The following is a 26161-nucleotide window of genomic DNA, read 5'->3' as shown; positions in this document are numbered from 1 at the left end:
ACAGGCATTTTCGAACCTGTAGTTTGTGACTTGGCATTAACACTAGACAAACTAAACAATGGTAAATCATGGCCACATTTCAGAGTTAACTTACCTGCTTTGGGCCTACAACACTTATTACCATCTGCATGAGTGACCACGCAGGTTGCTGAGATCTGCTTGCTCTCACCTTCAACCTCAACAGCTGCTGACTTCATTGCACGACTACGACAATCTGGTGCAATATGACCTACCTTATGGCATTTAAAACATGTCCGGGTCTCTTTTCGCCGTGAACCATTTTTACTATGATTCTGCTTACCTTTACCAGTTTGTTTCTGGCCAGGATCAAAAGAAGCATCAGTGTTGACATTAACATTACGAGGGGTTCTGTGGTTTCTAAACAGACGAGCTTCCCTATAACGATCGGCTAATTCAGCCATTTCATGACAATTCTTTGGCTTCCGCTCATGAAGGAATAAAGCCAAATCGGGACTACATGTGTTTATGAACTGTTCTCTTGTCACCAAATCCAAAATGTTTTCATACGTTTTGTCAAGGCCCGATAATTCCACCCATCTTGCCAAATAATTTCCTAACCTTACCATAAACTGAGCCGCCGTTTCCATGTTCCCAGGTGTTGCTTGCCTAAATTTGTATCTAAATCCCTCCTCATTCAAATCGTATAGTTTTAACAAGGCATCCTTGACTGCTTTATAGTCTGCTAAATCTTCTACAGGAAGACTAACATACACTGCAAGCGCTTTACCAGTCAAAAGTGCACCTAAACCTACGCCCCATACATCTTCTGACCAGTGTTGACTTTTAGCAAATACCTCGAATCGAACCAAAAACGCATCCATATCCTCGCCCTCCTTAAATTCTGACAGTTTAGGAAGTTTAGCACCCATCATATATGAATCCTGGGATTGGCCACCAGTTCCCTCTGCTCTCACGGTTATTTCTGTTTTTATTCTTTCTAATTCAAATTGCCTTTCCCTCTCTTTTTCTTCAAACTTTCTTTTTTCAGACCGTTCCTCTGCCTCTCTTTGTGCCTTTGCCTCCTCTCTTTGTGCCTTTGCCTCTTCCCTCTCTGCCTTTCTTGCCTCCCTAGCATGTTGTTGATTCTCTTTAAATTCAATGATTAATCTACTTCTCTCTTCCTGAATAAATTTTGTTAGGGCAGGCCCCTCATAACCCAATTCTTCCCCAGTTTGCTTTAACTTTCCCACATCAATATCCATGTTATAAATTTAATCTAGTCGATTAATTGTAGCAAGGAATTGTTGATATGTCGCACTCAATCCAACAACAACTGATAGATTTGTTTCGATATAATTAATGGCTTTATAAATGTACTCAATGAATTCATAAATTTAACCAATTGATTTATAAACTTATGAATCCCACCGCTGCCACCAAAATGTCACAGGGTGCTAGTTGGGTTGAGCTAAGGTTTCAAATTGTCCCAAACAAATGACACCCATAACACCCCTGTGAACTGGGTCCTTTAATAATTCGAAACTTAGGACAGTTATATAATTTATATGCGACATAAACAACAAGTACACGCTACACGAGTAAGGTTTAAACAACGTACTTTATTCCACACACCTAAAAGATGGGCAGGAAATGCCTGACCCGTTACAAGGGGTAGTGGGGTACACGTTGTTTTGTTACACAAAAAATATAACACTAGAAATATAATTCAGTAATAATATTGTAATATTTCCACACGGGAAAAGGGTAGTGGATTACGTTATACTATTACGAGGAAATGCCTAAATCGATAATGTAAATAATTGTCTAACATAGAATCTTGCATGCATGCATAAAACTAAGAGACAAACATACATCACAAACAACGGACGCAAATAATATACTGGCGATCGGACACAGCCCTACCTACATACAGTTTCTTCAAACTAGATGAAAACGGGTCTTTGCGTGATAACGGTGTATTTTCCAGCGAGTCTGTGCTAACGGTGGCGACGACGGTAATTACAAAACGCAGTCAGAAGCACTGTAGTCGTAGAATACACGCTGCACACTCAGTCGAGCACGATACCAATCAATTACAGAGTTTATCTGTCCAATATTCGTAACTTGTAGAAGGAGAGTGGTCCGGGTGGATTCCCTTGCACCGCAGTACACCTCCGTAGCCAGTAACATAAATTAGAAGGCACATCCAGTTCAGAACCAAAATCGGGAATGTCATTCACTGGCGAGTTTCCCCACTCGTTAACTGCAGTAGGCCGGAATTGGCCAATAGAATTATCTTTATGATGCACATTCCGTAGATCACAATACATTAATTTGTATGACAATACACAGTGTATTGTTCTAACGTTACTTGCAAACGCGTGATTAGTAGACACGTAAAAAATGGTATACTGCCAACAACGGCGAACCGACGTCCTCCAGAATAGATCACAAACTCCCATGATGCAATATTATTCAATGGCTTACTGTGGTACCTACAAGATCGGACATCCACATTTGATCACATGAACGTTCAGATCGGGTTCTATCAAAGTCCGCTTCCCTAGTGCTGACTAAAAGAAACATCTTGCCACTCTATATTTAACAATTATCTATCGCCAAAAACAACATTGCCTATCTATCGCCGTAAGACAAACACAAAACGCCACCATCACGACATACAACATAAACATGATTTAATGTTTGACATTCGTGACACTCTTGATAGTATCCAGGTGAGTTTCATTTCAATGTTTGACAGCTGATGATTTCCATTCACTCTTGATAGTATCCAGGTGAGTCTCATTTCAATGTTTGACAGCTGATGATTTCCATTCACTCTTGATAGTATCCAGGTGAGTCTTATTTCAATGTATGACAGCTGATGATTTCCATTCACTCTTGATAGTATCCAGGTGAGTCTCATTTCAAAGTATGACAGCTGATGATTTCCATTCACTCTTGATAGTATCCAGGTGAGTCTCATTTCAAAGTATGACAACTGATGATTTCCATTCACTCTTGATAGTATCCAGGTGAGTTTCATTTCAATGTTTGACAGCTGATGATTTCCATTCACTCTTGATAGTATCCAGGTGAGTCTCATTTCAAAGTATGACAGCTGATGATTTCCATTCACTCTTGATAGTATCCAGGTGAGTCTCATTTCAATGTATGACAGCTGATGATTTCCATTCACTCTTGATAGTATCCAGGTGAGTCTCATTTCAATGTATGACAGCTGATGATTTCCATTCACTCTTGATAGTATCCAGGTGAGTCTTATTTCAATGTATGACAGCTGATGATTTCCATTCACTCTTGATAGTATCCAGGTGAGTCTTATTTCAATGTATGACAGCTGATGATTTCCATTCACTCTTGATAGTATCCAGGTGAGTCTTATTTCAATGTATGACAGCTGATGATTTCCATTCACTCTTGATAGTATCCAGGTGAGTCTTATTTCAATGTATGACAGCTGATGATTTCCATTCACTCTTGATAGTATCCAGGTGAGTCTTATTTCAATGTATGACAGCTGATGATTTCCATTCACTCTTGATAGTATCCAGGTGAGTCTTATTTCAATGTATGACAGCTGATGATTTCCATTCACTCTTGATAGTATCCAGGTGAGTCTCATTTCAATGTATGACAGCTGATGATTTCCATTCACTCTCGATAGTATCCAGGTGAGTCTCATTTCAATGTTTGATAGCTTATGATTTCCATTCACTCTTGATATTATCCAGGTGAGTCTCTCATTTCAATGTGTATGACAGCTGATGATTTCCATTCAGTCTTTTAGTTATAAAAATGACTGAATACTTGTCTGAATCAGTTGGAGCATTCATCATGCCATGTAATACCGGTAGCAATATAACTTATGTGTGTGCGTTACTGCGTTACCTGGACACAGCAATGAGTACACAGTTTATGAAGGTACTTTCATAATTTAATACAGAAGTTTTGGATGATTACAGGTGGATGTCACTCACAATGGGACAACAAACTCTCAATAAACAAGCCTGGGAGAGGGCCAAGGTGATGGAGAAAGAAAGAAAGCAGAGGATCAAAACAGCTGCTCCAAGAACTTAACATCTTCGTGGTTGAAATCAGTATTCTGTTGACTGAGCCTATTCATTTAAGTCAATTGCATATAAAAATAAGACATTTCTTCTGTTCACAATGATGAAATAATATGTACCGTTAAAGTCCTATTATAAACCGCGGTTTATATTACAATGTATAATTTAAAAATTGGTATCAAAAGCTCAAGTTCGGGGTGCGGTTTCTATTACGTACATATTGCAATCACTAAATGGGCGTGGTCATTTTTTGTCCACAACACATGCACAAAACAAACAATACACCGTACAATCTCTTGAATAGGCGTCGGGGAAGAGTGAAAGGCCTTATTTTGGTTCTAAAATAGGAGTTACTAAATGTAATATGCATTTATTTTTTTTAATTTTCTTGGTAACGAAAAGTATATTCTAACAGAAGTTTCAAATAAAAACACGAATGCACTGCTTAGTAGCAAATGATCACTTAACGGTAGCTCGATCCGGCCATGCTGCTGGTCACAAGTGAATAACTTACTTGTTTTCGAAGTGTTGATATTGGTGATTATTATTTAGTAGTGATTACAATAACGCACGAAAAATAAATTCGTTGAATTGTTATAGAATGCAAGTAAAATTCAACCATGGAGGTAGAAAAGAGATGGAGTGCGGACGCTATTTAAGCCCATGTTAATCTTATAAACATCCTTTGTCTTCGCTCTGGTTAAGCCACTTATTGTTTTTGTTTAGAAGTTGTTTTATCTACATGATGATAGCCGCTTATTTACACAAGAAAACGAGAGTAGAACTGAAAAAAATAAATTCCGTTTAAACATCGTCTATAAAATTGAATGCGCAAACCATAAATAAAAGAATTGTGCATGCGCAATGACCTTTATCGGATCACAAAGGTCATTTCACACTTGTAGGTACCGGAAATTCTGCATACGGACGCCACCAAGATGTGTGATTCCTTCTTTTCTGATATTTTTCATCGCAATAGTCGTCCAACTTTGGACATTGATTAAAAAAATCCCGCAAATTTCCGCAGTGAAATTTAAATATACATGATAAGATTATAACAAGATGTTTTGACTCGTCATTTTTCATTGGTGTGCAGAACTGTGCAGATGTTTAAAATCGCGCATTTTGTTGTAATAGATTTCGGGCGTTGAGTACACTCAGCGTACGTCTTTCACTGCATTCTGTATCATTGTTATCTGTTTGGGCATGCGCAGTGCGTTGAGAATCTTCGTGAAGCTTCCGAATACAGCCGAAACACGTAAGCCGATTAACTGTGACATTGTACAGCGTGTTTGCAAACTAATTACATTGTGTATGTGAGTAAACAAATCCAAAGCATCATGAAACCAGCGGAAACAATAGCGTCATCACTCCTTCTCTTTTCTACCTCCATGATTCAACTTAGTTTCCCCGTAAGCGAATGATTTCAGTCACATGTAAACAGCCGATACGATATTCGCCATGCTTTTGAATGCTCACGTGACGTATTATTGACCGGATAGGTCAAGTCGCTAATTAACCAATCAAAATGCTGGATGGTGCCCACGTGTCTAAATTACATAGCTCATTTAAATATGTTAATGACAGTTCAGCGACCTCATGGTGAACGCAACACAGAAGAGATTTACCGATAATGTAGTGCGATCTTTTGCCTTTGATTTCCATGGGAAAACGGCATGATTTTTTTTTAAAATCAAGAAATTATTTGTTTTCGAAAGATAAATTATTCTTCAATGCTCAGTTTAACACTTTTACGGTGATAAAAGCTCATTGTCTAAAACTTACGAAACACAGACGTATTCAGAAAGAGTATTGACAGAGGTCGCCGCCAGAACAAAAGCAGTTTCATTGCCTGTCTGACATCTTATCACCGCTGAACAATAAATAGGTGTGAATATTTGTAGACATGTTGTCGAAACAAAGAATAGGATTAGGAACAATGCCATTTTGGAACAGCTAGTTGAAACAATGAAGTCAGTCACGGTCTTGTTGAATTGGGGGTGCGGTTTGTAATAGGTACTTTTCAAGTTTTCAATTTTTGTTAAGAACTCTTTAACCCCGAAGCTGGAATTGGGGGTGCGGTTACTATTACGTATGCGGTTTATATTAGGACTTTAACTTTATCCATTCACAAATTTCAGCACAAACTTAATGTAAATTTAGCATAAAGGAAAGGATTTTTAAGTAGCAACCCAAAAACTTGAAATGTTATATTTGTTGACTTTCATCGCTAAAAATTGTCTTACTCAACAAACGTTTGGCAAGTAACATGTGCTGACTGTATAAAGCAGTGTCCATCATTTTATAAATGTCTAATGCATGACCCCTAGAGGCAACAAGTAATAACTGCCAATATTACACATCAAAGTTTAACTATTCAGACTAGCAAGTTCAATGACAACTGCTTGCATTTGTTGCAGTATTTTCATTGACAGTGAATTTGTACACCCAATGCATAATCTTGTGGAGGTCAATGACATGTATCATTAGACCATTGGAAATGGTTTTCTTATTCCTTTCATATTTTAAATATTTCAATGCATTTTATGTATTAATACATCTAATTTCAATGCAAGAATACAGCATTGAATAGGAATGTAAATAATGATCTGAGAATTGAGATTAATGACCGGGAAAATCTATGTAATTACAACAAGTAGCAAAGTTTGAAATCACCACAACCATAGCACACTGGATGCATATCACACAGTATGGTGTGACAACTGAGGTGCTACACACCGACTGCTGATTTTGTTTTTTCCCATCTATTTCAACACAATGTTGAGGTTTTCAGCAGGCAATGTGTTTAATTACATGTATATCTTGTGAATTTAAATACATTGGTATATTTTTAGATACATCAATGTTGAATAGACACGTATATTAACTACTGGTAAGGAATGTTTTTGAATTGCTCCCACAAATTCAAGGGATTAATTGTTTGAAATTGTAGGTATATTTGTGGTTGTCTTGTTCATGTATTACAAAAAAAGTTCCCAGGTTATCTTAAGCAATGCTGTTCCTAAATGTGATATATCATCCACCATTGTACATAAATGCTGTGTTCGATATCACTTCATCTGCTGCACTTAAAAAAATGATTTGCATGTTTAATTTATAATTATAAATTGTGGTGTTGAAAAAAATTTCTTAAAATAAACTTTACACATCTGTATTGTGTGGAAAATACAATAAAATATACTTCACATTTTGTAATATTTTTTACAAATAAATCCGAATATAATGTACAATATTTGCGTGATATACCTGTATGCATGTTGCTCTAAAATGCACCATATAAGCACGTCAAGGGTTAAGTCAGTTGTGTAGTGTTATTAAATAACTGATCACTTCTAAGATAAAGATGAATATCCAGATTTATCATCAGCCAAGAAGTAAGGGTACATCATACTACAACATCCAGGCACTCCCGTGATGTGTTAAATAGCTAACACAAAAAGTTGCATCATTGTGACTGTGATACAAAGGATTAGGATTTAATGTCGCTTTGAGTTTAAAATTTTAGCATCATAATTTATTTACAGTATTAATTACTACTTCAAAGTGTTTTTTTATCACTTATTAAAATCCTTATTATGGTTAATGTAATTTTTTATAGCTTTGCCAAAAAGAAAAACTTTGGTGGGGGGGGGGGGGACAGTGTAGGCTTCTTGGTATATACTGTAGAATACTTTATTTTTGCTTGGAATTTATTTTCACTTTTTTTGCTGAAGAAATGATTTCGTAAAAATAAAATCCAGCAAATATACTTTTTTTCCTATATTTTACATTCAACTCATCGAAAATCAGTGAAAATAAATTCCATAAAAAATGCCCGAAAAGCCTTTTCAGCGAAAATTAATTCTAGCTAAAATAAAGTATTCCACAGTAACTGATTGGCAGCCTTAGATGTGCATCTTTATCTTCTTTAACACGGACTGTTTAGTTGTGGTGTTTCTTGTGAAAATTTGTTCTTAGTCAATATCCGCGCAGGGCTTTGACTGGACAAAGTAATAGAACCAGAATAAAATCTTGTTCTGCTTTACTTCCACGAAGAGAACCAGCTTCATTTTGAGGGCTAACATCTTTAGAATGTTTAGTTTTCTTGAGTATATATACTTCCCCTGACATTCCTATTCACCAGGTGTGCTCCCATCCCACTATAAAGGCATCCTTAACCAGTGTTATAGTTGGTGGATCGATCTGTAATCCCTGTCTTGTGTTGGATAAGTTTGATCTCTAATTGAGGGCAGATTGATGATTATGGGGATCAATGCTGACTTTTCTCAGCAGTGACCCGCAATGCTGAGCATAAGCACACCAAGCCCGAAATGATCAAAATCATTGCCACAAAACTTGATCATCAAAGCTCTGAGTTGTGTGGCTGGCATAACAAGGCAGTCTCGGATCTTCATGCACTGCTCTTGCGGCAGTTCTTACTAGGTCTGGTTATGTGTCAGTCATCTGGATAAAAATCCACATCTAAAGACCTGCTTTCAGCCTTGTGACTGGTAGAACCATTAGCTCCAGGAAGACATGTGGTGGTACTGTAGAAGTTTATATCCCCACCCCCCGGTCTTATTTCGCCTGAGTGGCAATAGTACCTAGGTTCTATATGTATATGTTTGATGTGGCTTCAATTGCTATTTAATAACTCAACTTAGTAAAATACGCACAAGTATTTTGTAGCTTTGTATTATCTTGCATTGTACCTAAACCAAATAGTTATTATTGAATAATATTTATACATGCGTACATCAATTAGTTTCACTATCTGATTTAAGATGGCCGAAAGGAATCCTTCAGGAAATTGTGACAAAAATAGCCACTTTTCAGTAAAAACTGAAAATTTACTCAAATTTGTATGCAAAATTCAGGTTCATTCCCGAGATATTGAAGAATATAAGAAAAAATTGGGGAAACTAACAGGGAATGTGCCATGTATGGCTTGTTAAGTAATCCTAGGGGTGCATTAGAAACTAGCTAGGATCAATTGCATATACAAGTTGATATTAATATGGTATTTATTCATGAGACAGAACAATGCAAGTGGAAACTAGTACATAATTTTGCCTTCTTCCCTTAGAAACTTTATGCAAATTCAAATTTTGACATCTACTCGTGTGCATATAAAACATGGTTTTCACTATGGAGATAACATATTGCATGTAACAATGAATGATATCACATTTATAGGTAGAAAAAGTATAGCAAATTATTAATAAGTTCTTAATTATAATCATCTTGATACATAAAATGACCAAATTATTATTATCTTTTATTTCAGGACAAGCCCATATAAAAAGTAAAAAAAAAAATATTAACAAATTACACAGTATGCCTTAAATAGAATCGACCACGCCACATTTGCCATGTACGTGATTTAAAAAAAATATCACTAGATAATAGATTGATTAAAACGGAGTTCTTACTCAACAAAATACGTTCCGAACAACTGTAGCACATTTTTCTAAGTTTAACCTGAAATCATCAACATGTAGTCTGGCGAAAGTCTCTGTTATACTACTATTAAAAGAACGAGAGACATTATATATAATTCTAAGAGCGTTGTTATACGCAACACGAATACATTAAAATCTGCCACAGTAAAATCCGACCATAGGTAACTACAATACAAATTTGAACACTAACTACGAAATAGCGTACACTTAACAGGAAGAGAACATTTACTAAAACTACGTAATAAAAAGTTGGCTCGAGCAAACAATCCACGTATTTGTTTTCTCATACAAATACTGTCTTTTCCGTCTTGGGTAAAATGATATCCTAAATAACAATACTGACTAAGAAATTTTAGTGGCTTGCCATTACGATAAACATTGGGAACTGATTTAATGCCACACTGGGATGATAAATTATACATACAGACAGATTTCTTAAAATTGAATAAAATATCAAATTCATTGGCATAATTTTCACACTTCTTTACAAGAAAATTCAAACCCTTAATAGAAGGAGAAACCAAAATAAGGTCGTCAGCATAAAACATATGGTTGATGAACATACTGTTAATTTTAAGTCCAACAGAAATATTCCCAAGCTCAATACTCAGATCATCAACATACAAGTTAAAAAGAAAGGGAGATAAAATACCCCCCTGTCTAACCCCATTAGAAACTCCAAACGAGTCTGACATAACAGAACCCCATTTAACATAGAATTGCTGAGAATTATACCAATACATCAAAAGTCTTACAATAAATAATGGAACATGACGTTCAATAAGCTTTTTAAAAAGAGACCAATGATTGACACGATCAAAGGCCTTCGACGCATCCATGAAACATAAAAACACAGGACTATTGTGAGATTTATAAAAATCAATAATTTCCTTAACAACATAGATGCACATGTCCTTGGAATGGTTCGACTTGAAACCAAATTGAAAATCAGTAGTAGTTATAAAATCCTCCAACCGTTTCAGAAGTATTAATTCTAACAACTTCGACATAGAGGTAGCAACAGCAATCGGACGATAATTGTCACGGGAAGTGATATCGCCCGAGCGATCTTTTATAATTGGGACAATGATAGTTTCTAACAGTTCATTTGGCAAATAACCATGAACAAGCATGCCTGTCAAGCACACCGACAAGAGTACATATAAACTATCACTGGCGTATTTTAGGTGTTCAGGAGAAATATTGTCAGTCCCAACCGCCTTCCGTCCCGATAATCGCATAATGTATTCCTTTACCTCGGCTACTTGAATAATCATAGATGGGTGAAACATAATATTACCTAAACTGGCCTCAACTGAATCACGAGATTCGCAATTTTTTACAGAATTTAGAATACTAGAGAAATGATCTTTCCACATAGCAATATCCACTTCAGTAGACTGACCATCTACACAACAAGAAATGAATTGGTTTACTTTATCAGAGTTTACGTCTTTCCAAAACTTAGAAAAATCTTTATTACAATGATGTGTAGCAATTTTATCAGCTTTAATGCGGTCTTCATCCCTACGACATGCACGAAATACACGCTTAAATTGAGCCCGGGTCTTGCGTATTAATTCATAGATTGGACCGTAACGGGGCTTACCAAAATATTTGTTTTGTATTTAATCTTAAAACAGTAGCAGTTCTTTAGTGATCTGATAGATAAATAGGTCAGTTATCTTAAGAAGTATGCAAATCAAATTACGTGCCTCAACCTCCAGTAATTACTTCTTTCATCCAATTTGAAGAATACATGCCCAAATTAACATGTGCCCTTTCTTGGTCATATATATATACTACTAGTATCTAACAAAGTATTGCCCGGACAATATACATATTTAATACGTATTGGGTGGAAAAGAATTTGTCAAAAAGTAAATAGCCTTTAGTTTAATTTACAATAATAACACACGACATTTAAATATTGTAGTTACTCAATGTATTCATATTTGAAATATTTAAAATGAATTACCGAACTTCAATTTGAAATTATTTTCACTGAAAGTATGATTCAGTGAAAATGATCTTTTATATTTTACATTCAACTCGTCAACAATTCAAGCAGAGGACAAACTACCAACAACTCCACAAATAAACAATCCTACAGTACAGCTGAGCTGAAGTCATAAAATGGAATGTTCTATTTTGGAGGGGTAAATGAGTAAAGGCCATACATTTTTCAAACTGACAAATTAAATCATAATTATGGTCAGACACAGCAGTGTTTGGCATTTGGAATAGTAATATGTTAGGCAGGTAATTTTAATAAAACTACCTCTCAAAATAATAGTGTTCCATTAGGTTTAAGAAGAGCATTTTTCCCGCTAATAAAATAATATAAATTAATCTAAGTACAATATATCCCCCATAAATAATCTAAGATAATCAGGGGAAGCAATAACCCTTAGTTAGTATTGTCCCCAGGGTGTGTTGGGATCTAGATGTCACTGTAGGTGGCGCAATAGGATCTAGATACTATGATTGCAGGGGTGCAGTAATAAGGGAATGCAATAAGAACTAATACACTACATTCATGCCAAATTAGCAAACATTGAACTGATATCTTATCCTTCGAATCATGCGTGGTAACAATTCAGCAGCATTCAGAATGATTCTGTACATGCAGATATGCATCCTTAAGATCAAGTGATGCCAGGTTGCTGAAATGTTATATCCTGTGGTGATTTTGTTGGCTTGGATCTATGATTGGGTACACATCACCTACCTATCTAATCTGTACACCAAAAACATGTGAGAGTAATGTGATAGGGGAGAAAAAGAGACACAACATGGTCCATGTCTTTTGCTGACACAAGTCTCCTATAAGATAATTCTTCATCTTACTGGAGGTCTTAGCAAGGCCATTGACAGCAGTAATGTTGTTAATGGGGCAAACTGGATCTTGTAGCTGTGTTGGAAAGGGGGTTCGAGGATTTTCTGAGATGTCAAGCTGCCACAGAAAGTCATAATGTGTGGGGCCACAGGAGGTAAGGGCAGCAGAACTAATACCCATATAAATTAATCCAAGCCGCCCGAAAATGCAATTACCAATACATCAAAAGTGGAAGTATGGTGTGCTGTCACAACTGCATCCACCCTCATGATAGTTTCCATGTTCGTCGTTATCATACTTGTTTCTGCCGTTCTCCACGACCAGTTGTTCGAAATTATTTGAATTTTATTATTTATTTACTGGCAGTTTTTCAAATGTCTTGGTAATCGCGAAAACCAACATTCAACAATAAAGCAATACATGTACAAATTAAGAAGGTATTAACATAAACATCCCCTTAAAATTCAGTCTATTTACTGAACCAATAAGTTTTATATTTTGTAGTAGTTGAAGGGTGTTCTCAAATTTTCGAAGTTCACCAAAAATGAAAGGTATTTCATAGAAGATAATACACCCCTTCCCTGTACATGCAAGTATAGGAGAACTTGTTGATGGACTATAAACACAGAAAAAAAAATTCAACCACAATAATTGAAAATTGATTTCACAAGCGAGATGTAATAGCATTTTAACCCCTCCCCAAACTAAATACCTCTTATTTAAGGCATATTGATAAATTGAATATGATAATTCATATTGTTCACATATTGTAAATATCTTTATTTTATGTAATAATAATATATTTTCAAAATTGTAAATACTCTCTTTCAGTGAAAGTTATGCACAAAATAAAAAATGTCAAAAACATTGTATGGAATGATAACCATGAAAAATAAATGGCAGGACTTTGGTGTTGCACATTTTGCATACAAATAAAAGACACGCCCACAGTCGGAAAACCAATCATTTTATTATTGGTCACGATGTACCACGGATCATCTCCAGATCCTTTGTAAACACCACACGCACGATGTACCGCCATCCAATGGCGGGATGAGCGGCTTCCTTTGTTCACAATCAGCGTCAACTTCAACTTGCTAAGCCAGACCGTCTGATGGCGCCCTACTATTTTATCAATAACCAAATATACAATTATCCTGTTCACGAATTGAACATTTGTTTATTTGAAATAATTTCCAATTCTAAGCCAGGTCCTTAGTAATTAATGATTCCACGTATTTAAAATGCCATAATGTTAATTCGCGAAAATTTAAACACACTGATACTGATAATGAATTAAAAATTTGCAAAAAAATATTAAATTTGCTATTGCTTGGAAATAATTGAAATCAAAATATACAGGGTTGTGCGTCGCATGCACACGATTGAAATATCGTATAAAATATACTGATGTTGTATTTATTTAATTGTAAGAACGAGTTTACATCCTGGAATGGCCACGATGTACCACGGAGTGCAGGAAGGCACAACAACTGGGTTGCATCCAGGTAATTTGAATATATGAATATATTCGGATGTGCATCAGCTTACAGCATTGCTTATTTGTAATCACTGCATTTCAAATACTAACATGTAGAGTAGTTTGGTTGTTACTTTAAGCAATGCTGTGTCCAGATGTGAGGTATGTATTCAGACTGAAATCAGTACTTTGCGCCACCCGAATGCGCCGGCGCATTTTCCGAAATAGGCTTTGTGCGTCTTTAGTCACGCCATCATTATTGTTTTAAATGACGCAATCTAGGTAAATCGATTCAAATTTGAAACAAGGTTTTATTTCAATTTCATTTCAGGTGGCGCAAAGTACCGATTTTAACCCTGTACATACCTGCAGATGTGATAGGCCACCACTGTACAAAACTATATACACCGGAAATGTAATTTCTAATACATGTTATATGCTGCACTTAATAATTGTCTTGTTTAACTATAAAAATATAAACTTTGTGTGTTAAAAACTAAATAAACAAAGATATTGATATTCACTGACCGGCATGAAAATAAACTTGACATGATGTAACATTTTTTATTAATAAATCTGAATATATTGCTAGATGTCTTGTGTTAATAATGTAGACGTAGATGGCACTATACAATTAAAGCTGCACAGTATTGTATTGCCTGTAATCATTTGTAAATAACTAATATAACTTTTAATGAATAGTGATCTTATTCAATTTTTCTTTTAAGCAAATATTTTTCTTACAACAATTCTCCATAAATTGTGAATCAAATTGACATAACTTTCCCTTAGCTATGGGTGTTATTCACCATTTGTGAGAAATAATGTGCACGTGTATTTTCTAAAAGGGAACATGTGAATTAAATTTTGTGAAAGTTGATCCACCATTTGTTAATATTCACAAATGTGACCCCACGCTACAGACCACCTGAGTGATTGCTTTCAATCATCTAGTGAGAATATCAAGTGACCCTCTTGACTACCTAAACAGTCATTGCTTGAACCTCTAGCAACCTAAATGGTTATTGCCTAAACCACTGGACTAGCTAAACAGTCATTGCTTGAACCTTTAGGCTAGCTAAATATATATTGCATGTATCTCTGGACTACGTGACAATTTATTGTTTGTAACTCTAGATATGTAAATAGTTTCTAAGTTGTGATATAAAATAAAGAATTACTCCAAAAATCAAACGTATCATTACAATCAATAATAACATTCCAACAATGAAAAACTTAGATTTAAGTGTACCTACATAATATTAGTAACTACGGATTAATTATACATTTTGGCCAAAACTTAAAGTGATAACAAACTCCTTTCAAACTGATATTGTATTTAATTATATAAAGGAGCATTTACAAAAAAGCCAGGGGTAAGAGTTAGCGTTAATAAACCATCAAGTAATGAATATAAATAAATAGAGAACTTTTTTATATTTTTTATTGATACATTCAACTATTTTGAAAGTTCGGTGCATTAGTTCACATTAACCCTCTTGCCAGAAAAATCTTTTTTACAAAAATAGTGCAGAGCAGAGAGAAGTAGATATCGGAGGCAATATGACGCTATGTCACAGTGGTTATTTATAACGAGAAGAAAATTAAATATTCCTAACCCTAATAACAACTTCCGGTTTGACTGTAGCATCAGTGCCAAACACCTAATGACCACTAAAGTATTATTCATGGGAACAGGTAGGGCTCAAGATGACTGCCATACCAGTTGAACAATCAAAATTATGAAAGTCAGATATAGAATTCATAGGTTGAAGCATCATTGAGAAACAAATGTCCTATCATTTTGGAAATGTTTAGGAAAATGGAAGATTGAGAGCAAACTGATAATTATTTTTCCCAAAGTAAGTCTTTGACATGCGTAAAAAAACAAAAACAATCCAACGGGTCTTGGAGGCTTACTTTCAATAGATCAAATTGAAGGTTGAAACACTTCTAAGAAGCAAATGCTTATTTTGGCCATTTTCAAAGAAAATCAAAAGTGGCGGCCAAGTCACGTGAAGTAGTGCCGCGTGGAAATGTAACATACCAAATTTCATATCAAAAATGGTCACGTGACAGCTAAAGAGATTTTCTTGAAATAGGTAACCTATATGACAAAAACAATCACTATAAAACAATCATAGTTCCCAGGCCCACAGGAAGGGGTATAATGACCTCTTTAAACAAATTTCAATCCAAAATGGCGGTTAAACAATGTTACTGATGAACATTATTTTCTTGTGTCAAAGTAAGTATTGTGTAGAGATGCAACATGCCAACTTTCAAATCAATCAGATAAATGTGTCTTCGGTAAAAAAATATTTCCTGTTCAAAAAAATACAAGAATGGCGGCTAAACCACGTGACCAATCACAACGAGCCTGCAAATGAATAAGCCTTACACATCCTAAAAACTGAATTGTTGTCCTATGTGTTCAGTGTTTCTGTTGAAGAAGATGTTTAAGCATTTTTTTCCATTTTTCGTAGAAGAAAAACAGAACGATAACAAAAGAGAATTGGGCCGCTGAATATCGCTCTTACTGTGGTTAAAAGCGCCACAGTGAAATGCTTAACTATAAATATATCCTAATTCACCGTCAGTGTTAGCTATTCGTGACCTAATTTTCAGAACTTCGGGTATGTTCGATGGAATCGCTTCATTAGTTATGTCAAGAAATATTTCAGTATACCTGACACCGATTTTACGATTTTAGTCACTGTATTAATCAAAACTATACTTTGAGACTTGAAACCCCTAGGTAGACAGACGTGCACTAGAACACACTAGAAGGACACAAACAAAGATTTTAAAAGATCTTTTTCATTAGTAAATGGCGCCATCACTCAACAATAATTAGAATGAGTGGTTGGTCAAAAGTTTGATGAGTCGCGTACTACTATTGGTCACAATGGACTGTGTATTGGCTAAGCTTGTCGTATATACATTCAAATGAGTATATACATCATTATGCTGTAAAGTGTGTTATGTATAATCTAGAACTAGTACCCAACAAATTAATTTGTATATGGTAAAAGGCAAGTATTATTGACACTCATGATCTTAGCTTAATGTAATACCAAGAGCTTTTGAGATGGTGTATTTTAATTTATTTTATGGTCTACACCTTTCTTGATGCAACTATGCACGTTTTTCAATTTAATATGCAATAGAGTGTTTTAAATTATTATATAACACTTCTAGCATGCATGTGCATAGTGTTCTTCTGCATAAATAGAACATGTATATTCTATTTACAGTCACTGCTGTCTGCCACTGTAGCATGTTATAGTGGCATTCTTCTATTAAGCTTCATATATTCAAAGATGTGTATTTTCTTTGCTATCAACACTATTAATTTTACTTGGCCTTGACAGCATGAGAAACTTCACATAAAACAAGGACAATTGCAAAAAATAATATTATAATACCATATTTATAGATTGGCCCAGCAACCAATAATAATTGACGGGATTATAAATGTTCGATGGATATGCAGACTCATTTAATGACGCTCTACACGCAACTTTCACTGTAAGCCATCATTCTAGTTGTCACTGATCTTTGACCCTCGCTTAACCAAACTTGCCATAGAAGTGCTCTCTAGATTATACTGACAAATTACATACACCAGCATGGTAGTATCATGAATTTTGTAGTAATTAAACCTAGTCTGAACAACAAATACGATTTATGACTGTACTGAATCAGCACTTTGGATATCTACAGTACAGAACTATCGAGCTTTAATTTACATAACATAGTGTGGAGATATCTAAAACACCACATGACTAATTTACATAGAGAAGTGTGTAGGTAATTCACAATGTAGATGCATTCCTTCTTTTGAGTAACACATCGATAGGGTATGTGGTTCGGACCCTATGGGATGGGGGGGGGGTCATCTGACCTCATCAATATGCATAATTGCAATATCACAATCATTGTTAGGGAGATAGATAAGGAGATACAAAATAACACATTTGATAAGAGATATTACTACTAACTATCATATCTGGAAGGCTATTGCAGCCTGGGATATTCAACCAATATTTAACTAATTGAGACATTGCAAAAAAAACATAACTATATGATCATAGAATTAGTATTCATATGCATATGGTTCATTATCATATATACAGTATATAACCAACTGCATTTTGATCCCATGGAGCTGATTATTTGAATCACACTAAGGGTAATCACGTGAACGCACGTAAGTATAGAATGAACAGCCTGGGCTCCACTAACGCTTGCCTTAACATTGTGTTAAATTTTGCTATTAGAACACACCATCCCATTCGAAAAATTGTTTATTTTATCTCTCATTTACTATAATTGTATTTTAATAAAAAAAAAAAAACTACTGGCATCACGTGTTTATTGCTCATAATTTTTAGATTGAACAATGAGAGAATAACATGATTTATTGCCAGGCAGCTGTCGAGATCCAAACCACAAACTAAAAAAAAACCCCATAAACTAGAGAACACTACACAAAATGTAAACCAAGACAATACTAATACTAATTAATTATAGTTAGCCGGATAGTCTTTTTTTGAGAATAATGTTAACAGCTATAACCGCATCAATATGACTAAAATGTATAGACAAGTATTTGGTCTGAATATTTTGTGTGTAATATGTTTTATTTTAGGGTCACGTGATTTTTAAAAAAAATGAACAGATGTGATAAATGAATAATGTAAACAAAAACGCCACACGCGTTTTCCACTCTTACCGTCTTATAACAAATATCACAGCATTGTAAAAATATGTATAGATTAGATGAGTTTTGTTAATTAGTGTTTCAATCATTTGTTATATTTTGTAGCATGTGAGGTCACATCCATTTATTCCGACGGCGTTTAATCGATATTCGTGCATCATCAAAGTCAAATGCATATTGGTTAAGTTACAACCATCATCATTTTCGTAGCATTAAGCAATGTTTAGTAAAAATATATTCTACCTGGTTTGTTTGATGTGATCTCACACAATTTAAATATATTGAAATATACACAAGGGAAAATCAGTTTTATGTATTATCAATTGGCGTCTATTAGGAATTTAAAGCCCAACTAATTGTGAGTTATTAGACTGTTTCAGTGACATATGAAATAATATCATTGTGCCTTAGAGTACTGAAATATTTGACAAACCTTGGTCTAACAAGGGGTGTGGCTGAGTGACATCAAAAAATATTTATCGGCTATTTTAAACAACGTTCTAAAGGTGGAAATGTGGTAATTGATGAATATGAACAATGCTTCAGTAGGGAAAGTCGGTAATCAAGATAACGCCAATAGTGCCAACCAACTAGATAGCAGCATTTCGCGAAAAACACAGTCATGAGTGGGCAATAATCCATATGCAGTCGCCTTAATGCGAAATTCTATTTTCGTATGGTTTATGGTTTTTAGATAGAGCAAAGGATTTTTTCAGTCTATGAATTCCTATTACACGTTATCTATGTCATTTTCCATTCACTCTTTGGTCAGCACGCCACTGTCTCGCCTACAACTGGTATATCGAAACGAAACTAGCCGACATGCACTTTGACACGCTCAATTATGCAGGTCGCCGAGAGATTAAAAACAAAATGGCGGCGTGATGTCAAAGCGAAGCGCACAACGCTCAAAAGGAATTTAAACACATTTGGAAGATCACCTTGGTGCAAAATAAATATTTTTCACTTGCTCTTTTTCACTTGGGTGCTGTAAACTAATAAATGTTGAAATAACATCGTTAACAATAATATGGTATTCCACTATGAATGTGAACAATTATTATGAACGTTTTAACATCCCCATTGGTACGTACATGTACATATCCATTTCACTGGTAAGTATACTTTGTGTTACATCCAATAATCATAGGTTACAATGTCAGAAGTTAAATAACCAGCAAAACAGGGGGATGCTCTTTTCTTTTCTTTATAGTACGGGTATGTTGATTGAGTATTTTTGTTGACTAGTTATTCCCAGACTCCGATCATTTGGCTTGTAATACATGTGATCGATATCAACAACACCCAGTATCAGTTTACCCTGGACTATCTGTTTATCATTGATCATAGTATGCTCGTTTACATCTCTATCTTATAACTTCGTATATTCGAAAGTGTATATTGCTGTCACTTGGTTACAGATTCACGATTACTGGTATTTAGGTTTACTTCTTGGGCGCTATACTACCAACAGATTAGTCGATGTAACCAAATTGTGCTCTAAATTTTTCTTGTAAATACACATATTTGCATATTTGCAAATACTCTGTTCTAGTGTATGCACCCAGCTCGGATTCCATACAGTTATAATTTTCTATAATTTGGTAAACGATCTTTCTACTGATCCGTCAGCTTTCCGTTCAACCAGTGCATTTTCATTTTGTCGTGATAAGTGAAATAATACGAATCATTGAAACCCTCACCGGGACAATTATCACACGCTTACGCATTGGGATACTTAATATTATAAGCCATATGATTGTTATAGATCTGTTGTTTTCAGTTATTTATGAAATCCAGTTTCTAATTCTGACTTCTATTTTACTGTTTGGAACATGACACCATATTGTACCAAGTTTTAACCCATCTATTATTTTACATCTATCAATCTTTTCTTTTGTCTTATTTTCAACACAATGTAGAAGCTCTGTAACGTCCTAAATTATGTCTTTGTTTTCAGTTACTAGAATGTTTTATAAAAAAACTGCTGGTATTACGAACTTACTGCAGGCGTTTGTATTGACGATTGAATAGAACCGGATAGTGTGATTTATTAGCAGACATCTGGTGAGATTCAATTCAATTTGCAAACTGGAAAAAAAAACTGGAGAATAACAAACGACATAGCGAACCACATTTGGAAATAAGGAAAAAGTATTTCAACTTGGAAAACGACTATTCAAACAACAATTCTATGAAATTTCCTTACAAAAAATAAGTTTACCTTTTTAGATAAACTATTTCAACATATCAGCACTGCCAATGTGACCCCTTAGCTCCTTGGTTATTTATCAGCACAGCATTTAAATACAGCCCCGCATACATGTTATCGTTACAGATCGCGCTACCACAATCGTATGATCCACATCGTAGTAAAAATGGTCGGAATTTGGTTCCTCCTCGCAGCAGTCCTCCAGGTGCAGGTTAGTGTAAAATATGCTATGTTTATCAAAACGATATTATATTGTGTCTTTCCTGTATACATTGCATAAAGTAGTCTTGTTGTACATTACCATACAGTACTACACAGTACTACAACTTCCTAAATATATTCAATGATTGCCAATCAATGTAGAACATTCAATGTGTATTATAATACATAGAATAGGAAAAAAATTATAGCACTTCTCACCAGTAATGCATCAATGGTACAAATACTATTTCAAATGATGTTTGAGATTGTCTACAAGGTATGATACCAATAGATTGGTATGACAAACGTTTATTAAACTACATATTCAGATATCCAGTGTTGCAATGTGGTGTTTAAACATATTTGACCACACTTTACTATTAACTAAAACACAAATTAGACCCTTAAGCATATGAATTGAAAATAAACCACGTGGTGTTGGTCAAACTTATAGTATGTGTCATATAGACCTTGTTGCTCATCATTTGTACATTAAATCGGCCAAACAACTGCATTGTGACGACTAATGCCATAATGATGTTTGTCTGTGTGAATGTGTGTGTAGATGTGTGATGTATCTTTACAAATCATGTGGGATGGATGGCATTTTGTATTAATCAGGTAATTGCATAATAATTAAACACGTTACACTCATTGTACTGCTTCTTATCTAATAATTGTTTAAACTATGTATGATAATTAGCTAAATTATACCAATCAACTAAATCTGTTTAGATGCGAAGGTTAAAAGTTGTATGTTATATGTTCAGTAAGCATAACAAGTATTAAATTTACTTTACAAGAAAGCACTTTCTATTATTTAAATTATGTAGATCAGTGGTATTTCTGTTTTGTGCTTTGCGAGAATGTCCACTAAAAAAACTGATGATGTCATCTATATTTTGTACTGTCAATACTTTTGATTGCGTTTCTAAACTTCTCGTTGTTAACCCAATATATATAAGAATTGTATTTACACTATAATTTAATAGCGTATTCATTTTGAGAAAGTCATCACGATTCGGTTTGATATGGTTATCGGTTACGATCCAATATCGTCGGTTGGAATTCGACTCGTTTGATGCGGTTCATATGACTTTAGCATTTATGAGACCCCCCCCCCCAGGGCCGGTATTGGGCGATAAACTCATAATACATTGATCATATAATAGAAACATGATATCGGATTCAAACAGACGAATGACAGTAATTGTCTATTGAATACATGCTGAGCCATGTCTTTAAACTGAATACAATCAAACAACATCTACATTACATATCATATTATTTTTCCAAATTAATTTGTTTCAAACTCTGATTCAGAATGGCTATCCCATTTCAGTGCTGTTTATTAGTTTAATATTTAAGTTTGTGGGTGTGGTTTTGAAAATGAATGCATGTTTCGGTAGGAATAAAGAAGGTTTGTTAGTAGTTAGGTTGTTATGCCCTTTTATATTAATGTATGCTCGGTTAAATATCAAAATTACGATACGTGTTTATACTATTACGCAACATTTAAAAAAAAACATAGTTATACTTAGAGGCAGACCCAGCAACTATGTATAAGTGCATGTTATTTGATTTTCAATTGATACAAAGTGGTCTAGTGAAATGGATTTTTTTAATAAATATTTGTAAAAAGACCCCTATGTTGATCACAATTACCCTACAATGAACAAATCTCGAAGATGTTTGGTGTTAACTTGTATTACGGTCTCAAGAGTCACAAACTTTTGGCATCAGAAACACGCTGTATATGTATTGAATTAAGTGTTGGTATCTGCTATATATATATATATATCCCCATGTTTCAATTATTGTATGGTTAAGATATTGCACAGTCGTATCAATATGCTGCCACTGTACTGTCGCCGCGCACAATTTGTGTTATACTCAATAACCATGCTTTAATAATAGTTTCTTATTAATATGTTTACTTTCTGAATAGGCAAGTATTGTTGGTCGTATTCCTAGAAACACTAACGGTAAATATGAATTAGACATTATAAGATGCATCGTTTTTGTAGTTATATATAGCACCAGCAGATGCACCAACATTTGCACCACCACAACCACAACCGCCGAGTACATAATCAAATAACAATTAAAGTAACAATTAAAACAATCTGCAATCTTTAAAGCGCCTCACTATGCGCTACAAATTCCACCTCTCAATACATGTACAGCCTTATCGTGACATATAATTAGGTTTTGTTTACTCAAAAGTATTAACTCATTTTTTTTCAATTATTCACATATGTATTTGTAGAATATCAAGTTTTTACTGACTCAATAACGAATAGAGATGCTTATGGAGAATGCTATAAAAGAGGTATGATGCTTGCTGTCCCAAAAGATGAGAGTGCATATAATGGCATAGTTAATGCAATCAAAGCCAAGGGAGCACTGGATACAAAACGTTTCTGGTTCGGCATAAGAACAATCGACGGAGATATTAAAACAATTTATGGAAGTAACGCTTACTACCGAGCATTTGCACCTAACCAGCCCAGCGGTGATGGCGACTGTATCGGTCTTTCGTAAGTGTTTTTTTTTGTTCAATTGCCGTCACATATTTCAAATGACTGCCACGTGACGTTATGACGTCGCGAAGACTCTAAGAAAAAGTAAATGTGATTATTTATAACATTATAAATGTCAAATTAAAGAATGTTACACATTTGATTCGACATTAAACGTGGATTTCCTTGAAGTGGGGATATGAACTAGCTAATAATGTGAAATGTTTTCTTAGGTGTTATATATACAATATATTAAGTAATATTGAATGAAACGGTTTACACACACAAACATAGGCAATGAGATACAATTGATCTGTCATGATACCATATCTATTCAGAGCTGCCTAATCTTTTCTTATCATTAACAAATCAGTTTCAAATTTAAGTTTAGTGCAGATTTTGGTTTGTAGTCTAGGTTTATTTTTTTCTTAGATAATTTTTCAACAATGCAATATTGCATATACTACAGATTTAATTATTCCAGTAGCACGATTTGTGTCAATTTAAAGGCACTTAAATTGTTACCATGGCAACATTCTAACAAGTGAATTTAGTATTCAATATTAATATTCAGTATTCGTCACCTGCGCATGCGTCAGATTGCCATAGCGTGTCATTGTTTACAAACAAGTCTACCCATGATCCCTTGCGTTCTTAACGTGTGTTGTTATCATCGCTTGGGACTCAATTCCCGCTCGTGCGCAGGTGACGACCCTCCCGTCATAATAAATATAACGATTTTTTTCTCTGAATAATAAGCTTCTTCAATTTTAGTTTATTTTGTAAAACTACGATAAAGACATTCCGTTTTCGACAATATAAAATTTCTTCGCTTTTTTGGGAGACAAAACCCTGCAATAATTCATAACGAAATGTATTTCCTGTGTACCAATAAATAATTTTGATACTTACTGATTAAAAAAATATTACAGAAAAAAAGTTCATTTGCTATATTTTCGATATTTTTGCTTTTAAATACGTCTTTAATTATGAATGAACAAATCTGAATAAAATTACAAACTATGTATTGCGTTCAACAACTCATGTATGAACAATAACTTCAATAAATATTATTTTTACTTACTGTATATTTCTGCATAAAAACGAAAGAATTTCACAATGTCGAAAATGAAAAGTCTTTATCGCAGTGTTTTGTGATGAGTTTCTTTATTTTGTGCCTTGTTTGTTACAAATAATGCTAAATTTGATTGTACAATTTCATATTTATATAGTTTGTTGTATTTGAGCTGTAATTTACAATAATTCACCAAAGATATATGGCTATTATCTATGCTGGAAGTGGGAAACACCTGTCATACCCAGTCATTGGGAGATTGTTCATTATTGTATTCTGCTTTTCTTCAAAGGGTGGAACATGACTATGCGTACGACGATTTCAGCTGTGGGAACAGGGGCATGTACGTATGCGAACCCCTAGGTAAGACTTTTATATGTGAACCCGATTCTATGTGTTGAGTCTGTCTCTTTTTAACTATTTGCAGTTGCCTGGTACGAAAATCAATAATTAGTCAAGCATGTGACAATATTACTGTTAATAAGCCTAGTATACGATAATGTTTTATTAACTTTTCTGATAAAGCACATGTTTGTTCATCAATGTAATCTACCCAAATCGAGTAGTTTTGACATCATCATCTCGTCCTGATTATTATCGAATGTTATGTTTGCACGGCGATGTTGTTTTTATCATAGATGAATTAACCAAAAAACGAAATCTCAGTGACGTCATGTATATAATCTATAAATAAAATCGTTTGTGTCCTCTCGTTTAAACGTATGCATGTTTTAACCTCTTACTATCGGATAAAATTATTGATCATGAAGTTCAATTTTATATAATATGATTATACAGTATATAATTATGTCTAAGTTAATTTTATTCCAAATTACAGATCTTGATTTTGCTGCACAGCTATTAAAATACAAAGTTTTCGAAATAGAGAAATCCCGTGAAGATTCAATAAATGAATGTAAAAAGCAAGGCATGGTACTTGCCAGAGACTACAATGCAAATACCCATGCCGCCATTACAATCAAAATATGGTCACTTGTGGCAAGAACGGAGAATTTTCACATTGATGCACTCAAAAGTGGCACAGACATCGTATCAAGTGATGGCACTGTTCAGTGTTTTAAACCATTTGCAAAGGGCGAAGTTGATGGACAAGGTGACTGTTTTTATCTACGGTAGGTATTTATATGTTATTGTTCGTGTTACTAATTGAATCTGTTCCACTGTTTATACTCACTGACTGTTGTACTTTTAAGAAGACACTATTCCAAAAATGTATTAGTGTTATTCGAATTTGAAATACAGCCTCGCACCGTTAATTCGCCATTGCGAAATTAATTAGTACTCTTATATCAATAAATATTGATTTGGGGATTTGGATGGTCTATCAATTCTCCGAGTATGCAGTGACTGACTGACTGGCATTACATAAGTAAGACATGTGCCTACTACGCTAAAGTTGCTCTGTGATCTGATCAAATATGACCTACTGGTGTCTTTCTTTATTTATGTCAATTATCTTTATTTGCAACTCACGTTCACCGATTCATCTTGCAAATAGAATATCACCTGGCTCACGGAATTCAAGATGTTTACAACGTTGTGTTATTATATGGGCAATGGCCGTTTAACTG

General features: G+C 34.6%; 1 protein-coding gene and 1 long non-coding RNA gene across 3 annotated transcripts in view; both read left to right on the top strand.

The window, feature by feature from the left end:
- LOC102810402 (mini-chromosome maintenance complex-binding protein-like) overlaps positions 1-26161 on the top strand; it is a 66135-nt gene that overhangs the window by 37999 nt on the left and 1975 nt on the right. For both annotated transcript variants that reach the window (XM_085504343.1, XM_085504344.1), the window contains exons 14-18: positions 20898-20982; positions 22921-22957; positions 23242-23512; positions 24862-24932; positions 25408-25702. In XM_085504343.1, coding sequence (XP_085360469.1) covers positions 20898-20982; positions 22921-22957; positions 23242-23512; positions 24862-24932; positions 25408-25702 — 759 coding nt within the window. The remainder of the gene's footprint in view (positions 1-20897; positions 20983-22920; positions 22958-23241; positions 23513-24861; positions 24933-25407; positions 25703-26161) is intronic.
- On the top strand, positions 3555-7303 carry LOC146737947 (uncharacterized). The gene is made up of 2 exons (XR_014930713.1): positions 3555-3596; positions 3948-7303. It is a non-coding gene; the product is annotated as an uncharacterized LOC146737947 (long non-coding RNA).

This window comes from Saccoglossus kowalevskii, chromosome 10 (assembly GCF_978046115.1).
Source record: "Saccoglossus kowalevskii chromosome 10, keSacKowa6.1, whole genome shotgun sequence".
Classification (NCBI taxonomy): domain Eukaryota; kingdom Metazoa; phylum Hemichordata; class Enteropneusta; family Harrimaniidae; genus Saccoglossus; species Saccoglossus kowalevskii.
Note: the sequence above shows the minus strand (reverse complement) of the source record. Positions and strands in the feature narration are given on the sequence as shown.